Below are 17,139 nucleotides of genomic sequence, written 5' to 3' on the forward strand. Positions count from 1 at the left end.
AAAGACCCACAGGTAGAAATGGCTCCTGGGGTGCACTCCAGAGAAGACTGAACATACATCCTTCATCAGGTGACCTCCACTAGTGAGGAGCCATGGGAGGGTCTGCCGGAAGAGCTCTGGCCCCCACCCCGAGCCTGGGGAAGCTCAGAAGGTAGCAAGACCCCACCCCCACTCTCCAGCAAGTCTCCGCACCCACGTGAGCTCATGCAGCAGCAGCTCAGTGTATGCATGTCCAGGCCACGTGGGTAACATGAGTGCAACTGGGGGCCTCTGAACCAGCTGTGCACACTCAATAGTTATGACAGCGTCAGGAGAGGCTGGGGAAGGGGTAACTTGCTACTCCTGTCCTACCAGGATCTCCTGTGGTAGTCAGGAAGTACCAGGTACACAGCAAGCTCCCGAGGCTGGATGAGAACCCGCAGCCTCATGTGAGGGTCAAGGATCTTCTCTCCATTTGTCCCCGATACTTTCTGCCTCCCATGAACTCTTACGCTCCAAGCTGTCCTCCTCCAGCTGCCCAAAGCTTGAGGAAGCCACCACAACCTCCACAGTCACAACCACATCCTGGGTGCTCACGTTGAGGGGGCAAAGGTTCTGTTCTCCGAACCCCTCTTGCCATGCTTTTACCTCCCACTCATGTCTGACTCACAGGCACGTTGTCCTCCGCGACACTCAGCAGAGTGGCACCTTAATTTCCAACAGATGTCTGAGATACCCACCCTTGAATATCAAGGAACATGGCTAGGGGTGGAAGCCAGGATGCCTGAGGTCATCCCTGGTGCAAGGGACTGGCCAGCTAACAGAGGAGCAAGAGTGACTGTGGGCTTCTTCCTGTTCTGGAAAAGTCAAATTTAGGGTAGTGAAGGGGATGCCTCAGGGAAGGTTCTGGGTGACGTGTGTTAGAACCCAAGGAGTGCTGATATCAGCATCGAGGAGATCTACTACTGAGACCTGGTGTTTCCAAGTCTCCTGTGAAGGGGCCAGGGCATCAAGAGATGCACACAGAGCCAGTTGTCCGGAGAGGCTATGATGTCTCCTGTGGAGAAACAGTCCCAAACAGGGAAGAAGGTGCTAAGAGACTGGGGACTGAAAAGACCAACATTGTCCCCTCCACACTCCCTGGAAAATGTCCCACTCCCTACCCTTTTGCCTTCAAGACCAAGATCTCCTGGTTAGTTTTAGTGCCACCGTGGTCTGGCTGCAGAGCTGAGTCTTCCTGGCCTGGCCCTTGTTCCTCCCATTTTCCTTAAGTCACCCCCCTCACCTGTTAATGGGGGACCTGCTATGCCCAGCCCCATCATCTAGACTCATCCTTTCCTTCCTTAGAGAGCACAGAGCCCATATCCAGACTGTAGCCATGGGCAGTTCTGCAGGCAGATCTGGAGAGCAGCTCCATGTTGGAGTCAGAGGAGTCATGATTATTTAGAAGTCTAATCTTTTCTTACAGGATGAGCAATAGTTAATGGTAAAAACTGCCCCAAGCTTTCAACTCACCTTCTAGAGCCAAAAGGCCCAGTCTGTGTGCTGGCAAATATAATCAATGAGGACTACTATCTTCTGAAACCCAGACTGAGGCAATAGGGCTCCGTCGGCTGCCTGTCAGGACAGGCACTCCCCTAGGCTGTGCATGACTGAAGAATTCCCTATCGCAGCTCGGCTCCTCTCTACTACTGGAAAGTGCCCCAACTGAGCATAAACAGCATCATACACAGAGAGAAGCGACCACAGGTCTAGGGCATCAGGAAGTGGTGGTGCTGGCCACCATCCTGGAGTGCACTTGCCTCCGAAGCCTTGGAGATGTGGGCTCAGGGCCTCTCAGACAGCAGCCACCTCTGGGGCTAGAATAAGCTCTGTCCCCAGAGGCTCTGGGACTACAGGATAGTCCCAGGAGATGAAGGCCACGGCCACATCACAGGGATGCCCAGCAGTTCCCAGGTACCAGGAAACAGCACTTGCTCTTCACCCTCAGTGATAGACGAGCCGCAGAGGAGCTGGGGTGATGGAAGCAAGGACGTCCTGAGAGCTCAAGGCCAAGAGAATAATAACCCTCTGCACCGTTCTCCTCCTGTACCAGGTCTTCAGGGCATCTTCCGTCTGTGTGGGTGGCTCTGACATCCCTAAGGCTCATCCTGCACAGTGCCAGGAGAACCTGGGGTTTTCATCATTTGACACCAGTGTTGGCAACCCAGCTTCTAAAAGAGGCCTGTCTGGAATCTTTTACCTGGTAGAGGATGTAAAATATACAACCTGGCAGCCTGAGGGATTGTCTAGATCAGACCACCTTCGAGGCCACAAAGCAAGTCTTAACAAACGTAACTGAGCTGGGAATGTCTAGTGTCTTACTAGGTAGCAGTGGAATAAAACTAGAATAAAGAAGAAGACAAACCACAGAAGCTACACAATTGCTCAGACTGGACAATATGTGTTTGCATACCTGCTGGGCAGACCCACCAGTATGTTCTCACCTCTAGACCCACACTTGGGAAGCAAAGGCAGCTGGATTTCTGTGAGTCCCAGGCCAACAAGGACTACATAGTGTGGCCCCTGCTTCCAAATAAAATAAAACTATAGTCCAATTTCCTTAATGAATATAGACATGAAAATGCTCAATAAAATACTGGGCATGATGGTGCATGCTTTTAATCCCAGCATTCAGGAGGCAGAGGTAGGTGGATCTCTGAGAGTTCAAGGCCAGCCTGGTCTACAAAGTAAGTTTCAGGACAGAGAAACCCTGCCTTGAAAAACTAACCAAAATAAAACTTCAAAAAACCAAAACCCTGCATATAGAATTCAAGAACACAGTAAGATTATATGTCACAATCAAGTTAACCCAGGGCTGCAAGGTTGGTTCAGTATATGCAAACCAATACATGTAACACAACATAGAAACACACTTAAGGACAGAAATCACCCGATCGTCTCAGCAGATGGAGAAGAGGCCTTCGAGAAAGTTCAGCTCTGCTTCATGAGGAAACTAGGAATAGAAAGAATAGCTCTTAACGAGATAAAGGCTGTATGCAGCGAACTGTAGGCAGGGAAGTTGAAGGCATCGCCTCTAACATCAGAATGAGGCAACTATACCCACTCCTTTTTATTCTGTGTCTGTGTGTGCATACATATGCCATGTATATGCATGCAGGCAAATGCCTGTGAACAGTGTTCATCTTACTGCTTTTGTTCAATATGAGGTCATAGCTAGAGTGATAAGAGAAAGTGATAAAGATATAGACAGAAAAGGGAGAGGCCTAAGCATCCTTATTGTCAGCTGACATGATCCTATACGTAAAAGACCATGAGGATTCCACAGAAAACTCTTAGATCTTACCTATATTTGTAGCAAAGCACCAGAAAGTGAAATCAACATAAAAATTCAGTAGCCTCCCTATATACCAATAATCAACTTGTGAATGAAGTCAGGTAAAAAAAAATGCTATTTCATGTCAAAAAAATTAGGAAGGAAGAAAAGGAGGGAGGGAGGGAAGGAGGGAGGAAGGAAGAATGAAGGAAGGAAGGAAAGAAGGAAGAAAAGAGGGAGGGAGGAAGGAAGGAAGGACAAGGCAGGACATTCCCTAGGAGGAGTAAACAATGGAAAATAAAAAAAAATATATTAGATTAAACTCCAAGCACAGTTCTTAAAACCAGAAGAGCTAACAATTTCCAGAGAACTCTGATGGTGCCTCAGGTCCCACATGGTCCTGCATGGAGGCCTCAGAATCCTTACAGTTATTGCAGGAATGTGAGCCTGTGCTACCTTCATCCTGATGAGGAGCCTAGGAGATAGGAAGCAGTCAGCCAAGGTCACCAGACCCAGGCTGGTGGACTGTGTCTTCTGGATCCTCGGAGAAGTCAGATGCTACTCAGGTCAAAAGACTGCTGGGAGAGGGAGAATCAGCCTCTCCCAGGGATGAGCCCCTTTACTGGTTATCCGATGCATACCACACACACACACAAACACACACACACACACACACACACACACACCAAAATTGGACTCTGTAGGCTGTATTTATATAATTGTGCTCACATGTATATACAGTAAACACACATACGTGTAACAAAAATAAAGAAGAAAAAAGGCTATGAATTTGATATGGGGAGGATATGGGAGGGAATGGGGAAGGAAAGAAAAGGGGGAAAGTGATAGAACTCTATTTTAATTAAAAATGTGTAAAAATTTTTTAAAAAATATTCAAAGAAGAAGAGCCACCGCCACTAGCAAGGGACTCCAGAATGTCCCATAGATAGACAGTGGAATGTTTCAGCAATGCAAGACTTAAAATTGACAAACTTCAATATGGTCCCTGACAAAGTGCAGTTCCACCCAGAGAGTCATGAATGGTGCCTTCAGGATGGCTGCTGGGAACGGAAAACCAGAAGATTACAATTGCTGGTGAGGACGAGGGAAGAATGGAAGCTGTGGGCAAGAGGCATGGGGTGGCAGGGCTGTGGTGGGAAACAACACAGCAGCTCCTAAAAGGATCAAAGACAAAATTACCATGTAATGCAACACCCCCTATTCTGAGTGAGCATCCAAGAGATCCGAAAGAGGCGGTTGCACACCGCATGGCTAGCAGGAACCAAGAAGCTGCTCAGCCTTTCCTTGGATGGAGAGATTATCAGGATGTGGTATGTCTATGCAGAGGAATTCTATTTGACCTTCCTGAGGAAGAAAAACTCGACTCCTACTATCATCTGGATGAGCCTTCGGGATGTACGCTGAAGGATCAATTCCACATGATTCTATTCCATAGATACCACTGTAGTTAAAAATCATTGTAGTAGTTTGAATGCAATTGGTTCCCATAAGCTCATAGAGAGTGGCGCTATCAGGAGGTGTGGCCTCGTTGCAGGAAGTGTGTCACTGTGGGGTGGGCTTTGAGGTCTTCTATGCTCAAGCTCTGTCCAGTGTCGGTCCCCTTCCTGTTGCCTTCGGATCAAGATGTAGAACCCTCAAGATGTAGATCAGCTCCTCTTCAGCACCATGTCTGCCTGCACGCTGCCATATTCCACCATAATGAAAATGGACTAACCCTCTGAACTGTGAGCGAACCACTCCAATTAAATGTTTCCTTTATAAGAGTTGCCATGGCTATGGTGTCCCTCACAGCCTTAGACACCCTAACTAAGACAATCAGAGAGATGGAAAGTGTAAAGTGGTGGCTGCCAGTGGCTGGGAGACAGAGAAAGGGGAGTCAGAAGTTAGTGTTTAATTAGGACAGATTTTCAGTCATTCTGGAGGTGTCTAGCTGAAGACTCCATGAATATAGTTGGTGCAGGTAACTGCACACTTGAAAGTGAACTCAGATGTCCTTTAGGGAACTTGGATATTACCTTGATTGGATCTGGAATCAACTAAGAGAAGTGCTTCTGGGTAGGTCTGTGTAGGGATTTTTTTTTTTGAAAGGGATTAACTGAAGAGAGAAAAGTCTTCCAGCTGTGACCCAGATATAAAGAGATCCCAGGGAAAAGCCATCGCTTGCTGGCCTGCCTTCCCTTCTTGCTGGTGAGCACATCTACTCTGCTGCCACTGCCGGCCTTACCTCCATCTCTCACTGACAAGAGACTCTAGTTTCTTTGGCTGTCCAATGTGGACTGAAGACCAGGGGCTCTCCAGGGACTGTCCCAGGCCTTTGGAACCAGACCGGGACTGTTGAGGCTTCCAGTCTTGCGGACCGAGTAGCGAGCAGGCACTTCTTTCCAGAATGCAGTCAGCTGTTGCTGCACCACCTAACGCCTGAGGCACATGCCAGTCTGGAAGTCTCCTTTCAGGCCACGTATTCATTCTATCTGTTCTGCTCCTCTAGAGAGCTGTGACTAAAACATGCACAATTAAAAGTAAAATGTCACAAGCAACATGTGGGCAGAGAAGGCGGTGCTTTGCGCTCCCTGCTACAGAGACTGCGGGGCTTTATGTGCACAAGCCCCCATCTGTCTCCTGCACACAAGGCTTAGTGGCAGGAAGAATGGAGAGTTCCTAAGTGTGGGGTCTACAAAGCTCACACATCTGGACAAGTGAAGTGAACAAGGACACAGGACTACGATTTTTAACCTAACAGGAGGAATGTCTTATCCGCTTGTGTGAGTGAGCATGAGGTTTTGTCTGTCTTGTGCCTGCTGTTGGCATCTTCAGAATTTTCTGTTTGTGGTTTCTATTTCCTCTTTGGCATAGAAAGCATTTGGAAAACAATTTTTAAGAGTCCCAGTGGCTGGGAGTTTTAATTAAAGTTCTGGAATCAACACGAAACTGCTGAGTTCTTCCTAGGGGCTCATGGCTGTTCACAAAAGTCAGTGTGTAGGGGTAAGAAGTCACCTCCAGGTCACTCTAAGTGGGAGGCTCTGGCAGATCTGTCTCCCTCCCAACCAGGGTGCAATAAAACCAGTAATGAATGTCTGGGATCCTCAAAGCCTGAGCCCCTGGGAGCTTTAAACACTGTTTTCCAAATGCTTTCTGTGCCAAAGAGGAAACAGAAACCACAAACAGAAAATTCTGAAGATGCCAACAGCAGGCACAAGACAGGCAAAACCTCTCTGACTTCAGTCAAGCAGGAGACTGACTGAGCATGCTCTCTCACACGAGCGGACGCATTCAACGAAACTCGATCAGGTGACTTTTCAGAGGGAAAAGTGTTAGGGTTCTAGGCAGTGTGTGTCCTGATATATAAAGATGCCCGTTCATAATATGGGACCAAGAAAGGCAAACATCCACAGATACGAAGGAGTTAGAGAAGGGACCGCCTAAACAGCACTCCTAGAAGTGTAGGGGACTTGTAGCTTTATAGATGGCAGATACGATGACAAGGAAACGTCACAGGACAGAGGACGAAGGTGCTGGGGTTTGGATGTGGAAGGTCCTGACAAAACGGCGCTGTAGTACCGAGGTGTGGCCTTGGGGTGGGGCAGGGATGGGATCCTATTTGATAGACTCTTGGGAGTTGACAGGAGCTCTGAAGGAAGGAGAGCCTCAGGGGCTAGAGCCTGTCCCTAGGCCCTTTCCTCCACAGCTCCCTCAGCCTCCTTTCTGCCACGAGCTGGGCAGCTGTGTTTAGCATATGTTCCTGCCGCCATATTCTGCCTTACCACCGTCCAGCGACCACAGGCTGAAACCTCTGAAAGCCTGAGGCAGAACAAACCTTCCTCCTTTAAGTTGGCTTTGTCAGGGACTTGGCCACAGGGGTGAAACATTAGCCATGCTGCCTAGTTTTATGTCTGACTCAAGTTAGAGTCTTTTGAGGAGTGGAAACCTCAGTGAGAAAACGCTCCCAGCAGACTCTCCTGTGGAGGATTTTTCTTGATCGACGATTGACGTGAAGGTCTCAGCTCACTGTGGGGTATGCCATCCCTGAGGTGGTGGTCCTGGCTCCCTGGGTGCTTGCTTGGAAAGCAGCCATGAGGAGCTAGCCCCAAAGCAGCATTTCTTCAAGACCTCTGGGTCAGTTCCTGCCTCCAGGTTACTGCCTGGCTTCCTTAAATGAGGGTCTGTAAGGTGTAAAATGAAGCAAACCCTTTCCTCCCCAAGTTGCTTTTGGTCACAGTGTTTCATCGCATTCATAGAAACCCAAATAAGCCAGAAATTGGCACCAGGAGTGGAATATTGCTGTGACAGACATGACCATATATTTGGGGGATGATTGGCGAAGTCTTTTGCCAGGAAAAGTCATTGGGTGTCCAGAGCTCAGTGAGCTGCTCTAAGAACCGAGAAGAGAAACGTAGGAGCAGTGCAGATGACAGAGGCCTGGCTTTGGAAGTTTCAGAGGGAAGTAAGACTCTACTGGGGCCATTTAATATTTCGAAATAAGAAACTGTGGTTCCAGAGAGCGCAGGCTAGAGGATCAGCTGTGATTAACAAGGGACCCGAATCACTGAAGTGAAACCCTCGCTTTGCTGAAACGGTAGATGTCAGCTGGAGCTGCGAAGTTAGGGGTGACCGAGAGGAGACCAACATTATGGAGGACTGAATCTGGGAGTGTGTTTTTTTCTTAGGATCAGCACACAGAAGCTGTGGGCCAGAGGGGTGGAGGCTGTGTCTCTTGCTGGCAGCTGAACTTGGTAGCGGAAGAGTCACCCAGGCAGTTTGAGTTGTAAAGGCATGGAGGAGTCATGGAGAGCAGCTGAGGCCTGGGGCTGTGTGGCAGGGCTGGGGTCCCAAGGAAGAGGCTGGGGGAGGCGACTGGTAAAGGTGCGGATTCAGTCGCATTGGGGGCTTGAGCATTTTGGTGGCGCTAGTATTATGGGATGGACCGCCAAGAATAGCAGCAGCTGTGGAGTGGAGCCAGCCCGAGCCCACGAGGTGGGGAAGATACCCATTCTTTTCCGTGTTGTTTTTGGTTGCAGGGTTTATCAAAGGGGTACACTATACAGTGTTGGTTGTTCCTCTAGGATCGAGGGCTGGTTGAAGATTATGCTTCAAGCTTGAGGGACTAGGTTGATAACTGCTAATCCTGCAAAGGGTCCAGATTCAAAATCCAAAGTGTGGTTTCTACTCATTGGGAGTAGAAACCACATCATTGGTTTCTAGTTCATCAATGAAGCTTCCGCATCATTGGGGGGAAAAAAATCTTAAGTCAAACCATGGTAAGTCAGGAACCACCTGCTGAATGGGACAGGGGAAATGACACATTCCTAAGCAAGCGACAGATGTCACTGCAAAGATACAAAACCCCAAGCAGCAAGACAGCTGTGGAAAACCCCTCCAAGGTGGTCAGCCACGGTCCCCAGGGAGAAAGGACTCTCAGGTCCTCCTGGAACCACCTCATCCTGCCAGCAGCCTGTCTTGGTACCTAGGGTTAGAGGTGATGTTGACATAGCTCCTGTGGAAGGGAACCTCAGCCCTGGAGATAAAGCTACAGAGGAAAGGGCCTCACTTAGGAATGGTGAGTAACAAAGACAAGAACGAGCAGGAGGCGACGGGCCGCTGGGGCCTCAGGAGCCCTGCTGGGTTGGGAAGGGGGAAGCATCTTGTGGCCATCTCTATTATGGCTCTCAGCAGGCCAGCAGGGCAAGCTGCTCTGTGCATGTTAATAGTTCTTCCTTCACGTGACAAAACAACATTTTGCATGTGGAAAGACCATGTATCCTCCACCCTTCTGTCCTCTTCGCCATGGGCAGTGAGATGAAAAAGCCCCCGTGCCACAGGAGACAGGCAGACTTACTGCCACAGCCTTCAGCAGAGGAAGACTGCTCTGGCTAGCACCCCACTTCTGTGTGGGGCAAAAAAAATCAACACCAAAAACCATGAAGCCTGGAAGGCGGTGAGGTCACTCCTAGCTGTAGTTGGCATAGTGGCCTGTTTGGAAAGCCTCGGGAGGAGCTCAAATACGAAACAAGAAACACAGAGAAGGGAGACACCACGCAGGGCACACACAGTGTCTACTGAGCCTTAGGGCATGGCTTAGTAGGCAAAGGTGCTCATCATCAAATCGAGGGCCTGAGCATCAACCCCTGAAAGTTGACCTCCACCTTCAGTTGTGAACCACGACACACTTGCCCTCCCCCACCGCACACACATGCAACCAGATGAATACATTAAAAAAGATGAATACGTTTTTCAAAGTGTGTTTTTTAGCTCAGCCTCACTCAGGAACGAATCGAGGGAGCCTGTTCCACTCACAGCGGCAGCCGAAAGCCCAGGACCTGCAGAGAGAAGCCAGTCCACAAGTCCTTGGCTGGAGACACAGTGGAAGGATGGGCTCTTGGGCAGAGGGTCTCAACGCCAGCATTTTTTGATGCTAAAGTTCAATGTCATTCCTATTAAGTGCCTATTCCTCCCCAAGTCACTGAGAACGTCATAAGAGAATCACCGGAGAGACTAGGTCTGAGTGAGTCAGTCAAAGGTTAACATAGGGAAACCACGACAGACGTACCCTTGGGCTTACTCACATTCATGTGCGACCCAGCTATCTGTTTGATCCCTCTGACATGTCAAGCTGTCCAGCAATACCAGGGATGGTCTCTGTCTATCCTCCCATGGCTGCGGGAGCGGAAGTAGAACCTGTGGTCACTCCTTCTCTGGCGCCTTCACCTGACTCACTGGACTTGGCTTTCCCGTCCCAGGCTTTCACAAACGCCAGGACCTGTCTCCAACCACTCTCTGCAGCTGGCCCCCTATGCCCGAGGCTTTGCCATCGCCAAGGCTACTGCCCTAAGTATCTCTCCTGGCTATGCCTTTCTGGTGAACCCTCGATTTATATAGATACCAGCTATCACCCTACTTTCTAGTGAGACCTGCCTCCAGGCTGCAGGGGTAAACTGTCACATTCAGTAAATAAAGGACAGGATGCCCCCTCTCAATTCAAATGTAAGAGAATCTTCAAAGGATGAGTATGCCCCCAATATTGCCTATCCTGAACCGCCTGTCTGAATTCCAGTTTATCCAAGGCTGCCATCCTAACACCTTTGCCTCGGGGGTCCTTTCCCCACCCTGGTCTGGCCAGCTTCAGCTCCTGTAGCCCATCAGCCCATGATGGGGTGTAGCTCAGTGCTCCTATAAGACAGGGCTCAGTCAGCATACATTTTCTTCAAGCTCCCATTGTCCTCTAAGTGCCAAGGGAACCTCAGTGGCTCAACCCCTCCTAGCTTTACTTCCGTCAATATGATTTCCAGAACCAGGCTCTTCACATGCCCACCCCGTGCTGAAGTTCCTCAGCGCTCCACCAATACCCCAGCTCCATTCACCAGGTCCCCTCCTCACAGCCCACCTCACACACTCCACTCAGTTGCCCGTGGGATCCACAGGCATTGGCTTTAGGATTCACAGACGCACAAGCCCCTCATGGGAAATGGAGTGGCGTTTACTTACAAACCACCAATCTGTCCCAATAATCCTGAAGTGGCTTAGGATGCATAATGCGATATAAAATGCTAGGGGGAATGATTGTTATACTACCTATTCTCAGTCTGCACTTGTTTAGCTGCAAGGGGTCTGTGTGTGTAGGCACTGGTGTGAACACAGGTGTGAGCACAGGTGTGGGGCGCTCGAGGACAACTTCCTGGATGGAGGCGGATCTCTGCTGCCTTTCTGCAGCACCCGACAGACTAGCACGCCTGAGAGCTTCCGGACTCCCTTGTCGCCCATCTCCTCTTAAGAGCACTGGGATGACAGACCTTTGAGCTATGTGGTCTGGATTGTGTGTGGGTTCTGGAGATTCAAACTCGGGTTCCCAGACTTGGGCAACTATGATTTTACCCACTGAGCCATCTACCTAGTTTTGCAATATTCTTGCTGTTGTTGATACATTTTGATGATTTGAGACAAGGTCTCTCTGTGTAGTCCAAGCTGGACTGTTCTGCAATCCTTCTGTCTCAGCCTTCATGTGGGCCGCCATTCCCAGCTTAAAAGCACATTGAGCACGTGGCTGGTTGAAGTAGCAGATAAGTGGGGGCAGAGGGGCAACTGTGGTCAAAATGGGGCATTTCTCCACCTTGGTACCATGGGCATTTGGGGACATATCACTGTCACAGGAATGGGGACATGTCTTGTGCTATGTAGCAGCATCCAGACAAGATCTAACCCTCTTTGTGTTGACATCTGAGCTCTGGGACACGTAGAAGACTGGACACTTGCCTCAGTTCCTGGAGTGGGTTACCACTGGGGCTCAAAAGGTCTGAGGAGTACACCTGCTTCTCTGATTCCCGGACGGGAAGCCTGTGGCCTGCAGGCCACACACTGGCAACTGGCACTCAGAACCACTCTGAAAGCAGACCCACCTTATCCAGAGCTCCAGAAGAAGACTGACTGTCCAGCCTGTGACCATTCCTGTAGCCAGTGCCCACTGGAGGTACAGCCCAGCAGGACACATGGCATCTTGGGAAGGAGGGGCTTTGGGGAGCCACTCCCTGGCTCAGCATTTTCACGGGAATTATACCACATGTGGTACCCACGTCACACACTCTTCCAGATGCCAGTTTAGGATTGATCAGAAACTGAAATTGGTTCATCCTGGGGTGTGTATGGGGAAATCGCTAGAGATTTTCCAGTGAGCTATTTGGCCCACATAAGGATTGCATCTAAAAAACATTTCCCTATGTTACATATGACTCCCTGCAGCCTAGCATGGATGGAAACTCTGTTCTGCAGCTTCGGGCTGGACTGACTGACATCTGCACACGGACCCAGTATGTGTGCAGGGAAGGGCAAACACCCGAGGATTCTTCTCTTCCTCCAAGCTCACAGGGCTAGCAGACAGACACAGTGATTCGATTAGCAAGTGGGAGCCTCTGGATCTGGACTCCGGCGGCTAGAACTACACCCAGATTAAAAACAGCAACACAATCACACTCTTGACTTCCTGGGATGCTCACTTCATTTGCAGTTTGTATATAGTTTAACAAATAGTCCAGCCTCTCAATCCTCCCTTCTAGGTTCCCAGCGTGAGAGACGAGAGAGGCATGTGTTCCCAGGTACAGAAGGTTAGGGAGCTGATCATGCAGCGGTGGCTGGCACACCCAAGTGAAGTTTGCAAAAAAACAGGAGCTGGCAAAGCAGTCACTAAAGTTGTCCAAGCTGGTCTGCCTTGGAACCACAGCTCACATCTTTTCTGGCTGCTGAAGAAGAGCTTTTTGATGATTATGCATGAGATTTTTTTTAAAAATGCACGCGGTCTTCTATAAACACAACACCACACACAGGGTACTCAGGGAGAAAAGAAAACGATACATCTCTGATATTTTGCTAACTACAAATAAAGCCAGCAGGTAGAATAAGAAAAGAACCAGCTCGTTTATAAAATTGTCCCAGATAAGATCTTAGCCCTAAAGATTAGCATACTTTAAAGAAAAACAGAAACCCTTCCACACAACCATTCAGGATCTCAAACTCTATCTCCAAGGAGATCTGGCCAGTAGCAGGGCCAGGGAAGAACAGTGTGAGCTCAGAGATTTCGCTCATCACAGCTGGGCTCCAAAGACATTAATTCACCGATAACCTCATAAAGTTGTGTTTGTTCTCCCAAGACATAACATTGCCAGACCACTCAGGGCTACGTCAGGAGCACAGGACATTGGACTGCGAGAAGAGCCCTTTTCCTGGTAAACACAGGAGGTGCTTATATGTGGTCAGACATAGTGTTCTATTTACACAAGCCTTCCAGGGTACAGACTCTCGTGCACTGGTAAACAACCTTTATTTATTTGCTTACCCTAAAATATTTTTTTTTGCTCAACTAGCTCTCTGCCTCGCTAATACAGAAATGCTCATTTCTTAGCAAACTGAAGCTAAAAGTGCCACACCGAACCAAAAGAATCTGAACACGGCTGAAGACATCAATATCATTATAAGGTTTTGCTTTTCATGTGAGTTTAGCCAGGACTTGTGAGGAGCAGGATCCACCTTCCGATTCTATTACATAGAGAAAGACTTCTGCAGACCTGGCCACTCCTTGGTGGGGTTTACAAACAGGTGAGATCTGCCCAGCAAACAAAACGTCTCTCAGCGCTGTTCCTGCCCAGGTTCCACAGTTAGGCCACACTGTCCCCGGTCTTTGGCTATAAACAGTACCTGTGGCCAGTCTTTACCAGTCCCAGAGCCCGAGCAGCAGGTGCCTCTGACCAACACCATGGGTGTGGGAAGAGACCACAAGAAACATTAAGCCACAGGCCTTCCCAGGGACGCTGAAGGACTTCTTGCTTTGCTTTCGTTAAAAAGTAGCTAGCTGTGTACCTGCAATACGTTCAATAGGTAAGGCGCCCCAGGGTCCTGCCAGTATTCTGCGAGCATTACAGACAAGGGAAGTGAGATGGGCAGTTTTTTGTTGGTCACCCCTGGGCTGCAGTTCACGATCACTCCAAAACAGAAACCCACTAAGTCTGCCACCTCTAATTTTTATTAGCCACAAGTGCCACGTTAACAAGCCAACAAGAAAATCCCCATGGAAATGGCCTCGACAAGCAACTGTCTTAGGTGACAGTCAGGCTTCCAGTAACAGCTAGTGCCCAGATCCCTGAGCTGTGGCTCTGATGGGAACTGTTGCCGGCTCAGGGAGCTTGCATCAGCTTGGAGCCCGCCGGAAAACTGAAGCGATCCCCGCACTCCCATCCCTCCCGGAAAGCAAGCTGTCCATTTCATGGACAAAAGTTGCTGGTGCCTTCGGAAGGCGGTCTGGGTGATGTGCCCAAGCGGTTCCGTCTCCGTGGCAGCGTTAGGTGCATTCTTTGCGCTGTCCTGGCGGAGCCCACGCTCTGAGTAAGGTGAAAGGTGCATTCAGGTGTTGCCCTCCCCGTCCCAGGTCACCGCCGGTGCTGCACGCAGCCCGGGCTACTCACCCAGCAGCAGCCAGAGGCCGCGCCGCGGGAGATCACGCAGGCGGGGGGCCATCGTGAGCAGAGCCCCGGCCGTCCCAGCGCCTTGCCGAGCTCTGAGCCCGCTGGAGACACGCCGGGGGGCGGGAGCTAGGGAGAGGCCGCGCCCGGCCCACTGCGGCTCCCACGCCCGCTGTCGAGGGCGGAAGCTGGCGGGCGGCACCTGAGACTGGAGTCGCAGCTGGGACTGGAGGAGAGGCTCCTGGAATTGGCTTGGAGGGTCTCCAGGTCCTTAGACCCGCAACTCTCCCTAAGGGCCGGTTTCCGCAGCTCTATCCTGTGGTCTGCTTGGGAAACAGCCAGTTGTGCTGTCTCAGAGTGGTGGGGACAAACAGCCCTGCTGTAGCTTCAGGACAAGGAATGGAACCTTGGGAAGGATGGCCAGAAGGAATAAGGCTCCTTGGAGGGACAAAGTTGCATTTGCCAGCAGTTGGTGTCAGATTAGGGTAGGGCAGCAAAGTCCATAAATACTCAACTCAGAGACAAAGGAACTGTTAGGTAAAATGTGACAGACTTCCGTTGGGGTTGGCTACTGGCCATGTCTGCATACAGACATGTATGGGAGTTTTGGGTGTGTTAATATAAGCGAGAAAGGCCATGTAACACGGGCATGTTGGGAAACCTGGGGCAGACGCCCAGAGTACAGATGCCCTGGACAGTCGTGGAGGTAGCAGCTCAGAGTATCTGAAGTCTGCACTCTGGGGCTTCCCTGGTGCCTGGACTGCAGCTCCCTCAAGTTGAGCAGGTGATCTCTGGCCCCAAGCAATGGCAGAGGCTTCACTCAGGGGCTAGTACACAATACTGCTGGGTGGCCAACATTCCTCAGAGGAAAGGGAGCAATGCTAAGAGGTTGCTGCCACCTTCTGGCCAAGTGCTCAGGGCCCTTAACAGTCATCCTGAACATAGTAAGCCAGAAGACATTTGAGATCTGCATATCTAAGACTTGGGGGTCCCAAATGTCCTAAAGTCAAGGGGGCATGGAAAAGAGAACACATTCTTTTGACTTGGTCAGCCCTTTGTTTTGAACCGTATAAAGACCCTACCAGGAGGCCAGTCTCCTTGCGTTGACAGACATGGGAGTGCGGGCAAGTCAGAGCTGGGAAACTGCTGAGCTCTGCCTTGTAGCAATCAATTTGGTGGGCGGCTCTTACTTTCATGTCTGCAGATGGGATCTAGCCGAAGAGGTTCCCCAGCAGTTGCCGTGAGTGTCTCCCAATTCACACAGAGAGGAGCAACTCTTTGACGAGTTGGCCCATTCAAGTCTACGGGATTTATTCCTGCTGCTAACAGGTAATCAGTAGCATTAAATTCCCCTCCCCCAGGAGGTCCACGTGCCGACAGCAGGTTAAATACTGGCAGGGAAGAGAGGCCAAACACTTGCCGGCGTTAATGGTGGAAGCAAGACGGTCTATAGGTCGGTATTACCTCTTCAGCGGACACAAAGTTCCTACATGTGCATTGTAAAGAAACTACACCTTACAGGTGTCACAGTGGACAGTGCAGGGAGCCCCGAGAATAGAAACAGGGCAGCAGGGGACTGCCCGCTAAGTTCCCAGACCACAGCAGGGGGAGGAGAATCAGAGTCGGGAAGCAGTCTAAGTAACAGACAGAGCGAGCTGGGAGGACACAGGGGGCGGGGAGATCCAGAGTACAGGCTTCACATTCGCATGTAAGGACACTACCTGAGCCGAGGAGAACCAAAGGGCTTATTCACACTCTGGAACGGTCCACTTCCTACCACTGCAGAGGGAGACCAGAGTACACAAAGCAGCGGAGAGGAACCAGAGCAGGACTGCCTCAGCACCAGAGAAAACCAAGACAGCTCTAGGGCAGCTCGCTGGAGCCCACAGCCAGAAGCTAGACTACACAGCACATGGCTCTGTGTGACTCCTCCAGCCACAACAGGCTTATAAAATAAAAGAACAGTGCATCAGAGGGCTGTGACCCCACCTGGAGTGGCCTGATTTATGTGACTGTCGTCCTGGAAGATTGTGAAATAGACCCACGAAGCTATAAAACCCAGAATATCAACGACCCCCAAACACAAGAATCCCGAGGAAAATGTAGTAAGGTATATAGCACGTGCAATTGCTTAAATGCCAGTAAGAGGCAACCTCAGCAGCAGCCAGAGGAAAGTGTCACAAGTGGACCAGGGGACGTCTTCAGGCACAGGTGGGAGGAGCACCAACCATTTTGAGCTTGCCACCCTCCACTGGCCAGCAGGAGGCCAGACTCTGGCTAGTGTCACTCCGAGTCACTGGCTCTACAGTGCAGCTGTTCGATCAGGACTGACAGAAGGTGTCTTGGGAACACTCAGACTCAAGCACCAGCTTGTCAAGGCCCTCAAGGGAGCCGCTGCTAAAACCCCCGATCCTCAGGGCTCGCAAGCCGCTTAGAGCTTCACTCCCTCAACCGCACCCCGGGGAAAAGCAAACGAGAACCCTCAAGTGAACTGTCCACTTGACAGAAAATAATGGGCTAAGCATCACTGGGACAACTCAGCAGCCGCAAAGCAAGCCAGCAAGAGACGAAATTACAAGCCCCGGCTGCTCATTGTCCAGCCCGTCCTGCACCAGCTCAACACTTAGCAGAGAACAGGGGCAGAGTGAGAAAAGCTGGGGGACTGGAGATGGAGGCTGGCTAGGGGCCTGGGGAGAGATTGGAAATATGGCCAGAGAGTTAACGTCCTCATGACGTAGAAATGCAAACAAAAACAATCCCCTAAAACCACGCAGCTGGACAAGAGAAGTCAGCTCTATCCAGACCTATACAGACAACTAAGTTTCACACATGTAATGGAAGGGATCCTGTACACACCACACACACACGCACACACACACACACACA

At 50.2% G+C, this 17,139-nt stretch overlaps 1 protein-coding gene across 1 annotated transcript in view; it reads right to left on the reverse strand.

Annotated features, from left to right (window-relative positions):
• The window catches only part of Ramp1 (receptor activity modifying protein 1), a 48,502-nt gene extending 34,129 nt beyond the window's left edge, over nt 1–14,373 (reverse strand). The window contains exon 1 of the mRNA XM_038340257.1: nt 14,257–14,373. Coding sequence (XP_038196185.1) covers nt 14,257–14,308 — 52 coding nt within the window. The 5' untranslated portion in view covers nt 14,309–14,373. The remainder of the gene's footprint in view (nt 1–14,256) is intronic.
• Between the last annotated feature and the right edge of the window lie 2,766 nt (nt 14,374–17,139).

The sequence above is a fragment of the Arvicola amphibius genome, chromosome 8 (assembly GCF_903992535.2).
Source record: "Arvicola amphibius chromosome 8, mArvAmp1.2, whole genome shotgun sequence".
Classification (NCBI taxonomy): domain Eukaryota; kingdom Metazoa; phylum Chordata; class Mammalia; order Rodentia; family Cricetidae; genus Arvicola; species Arvicola amphibius.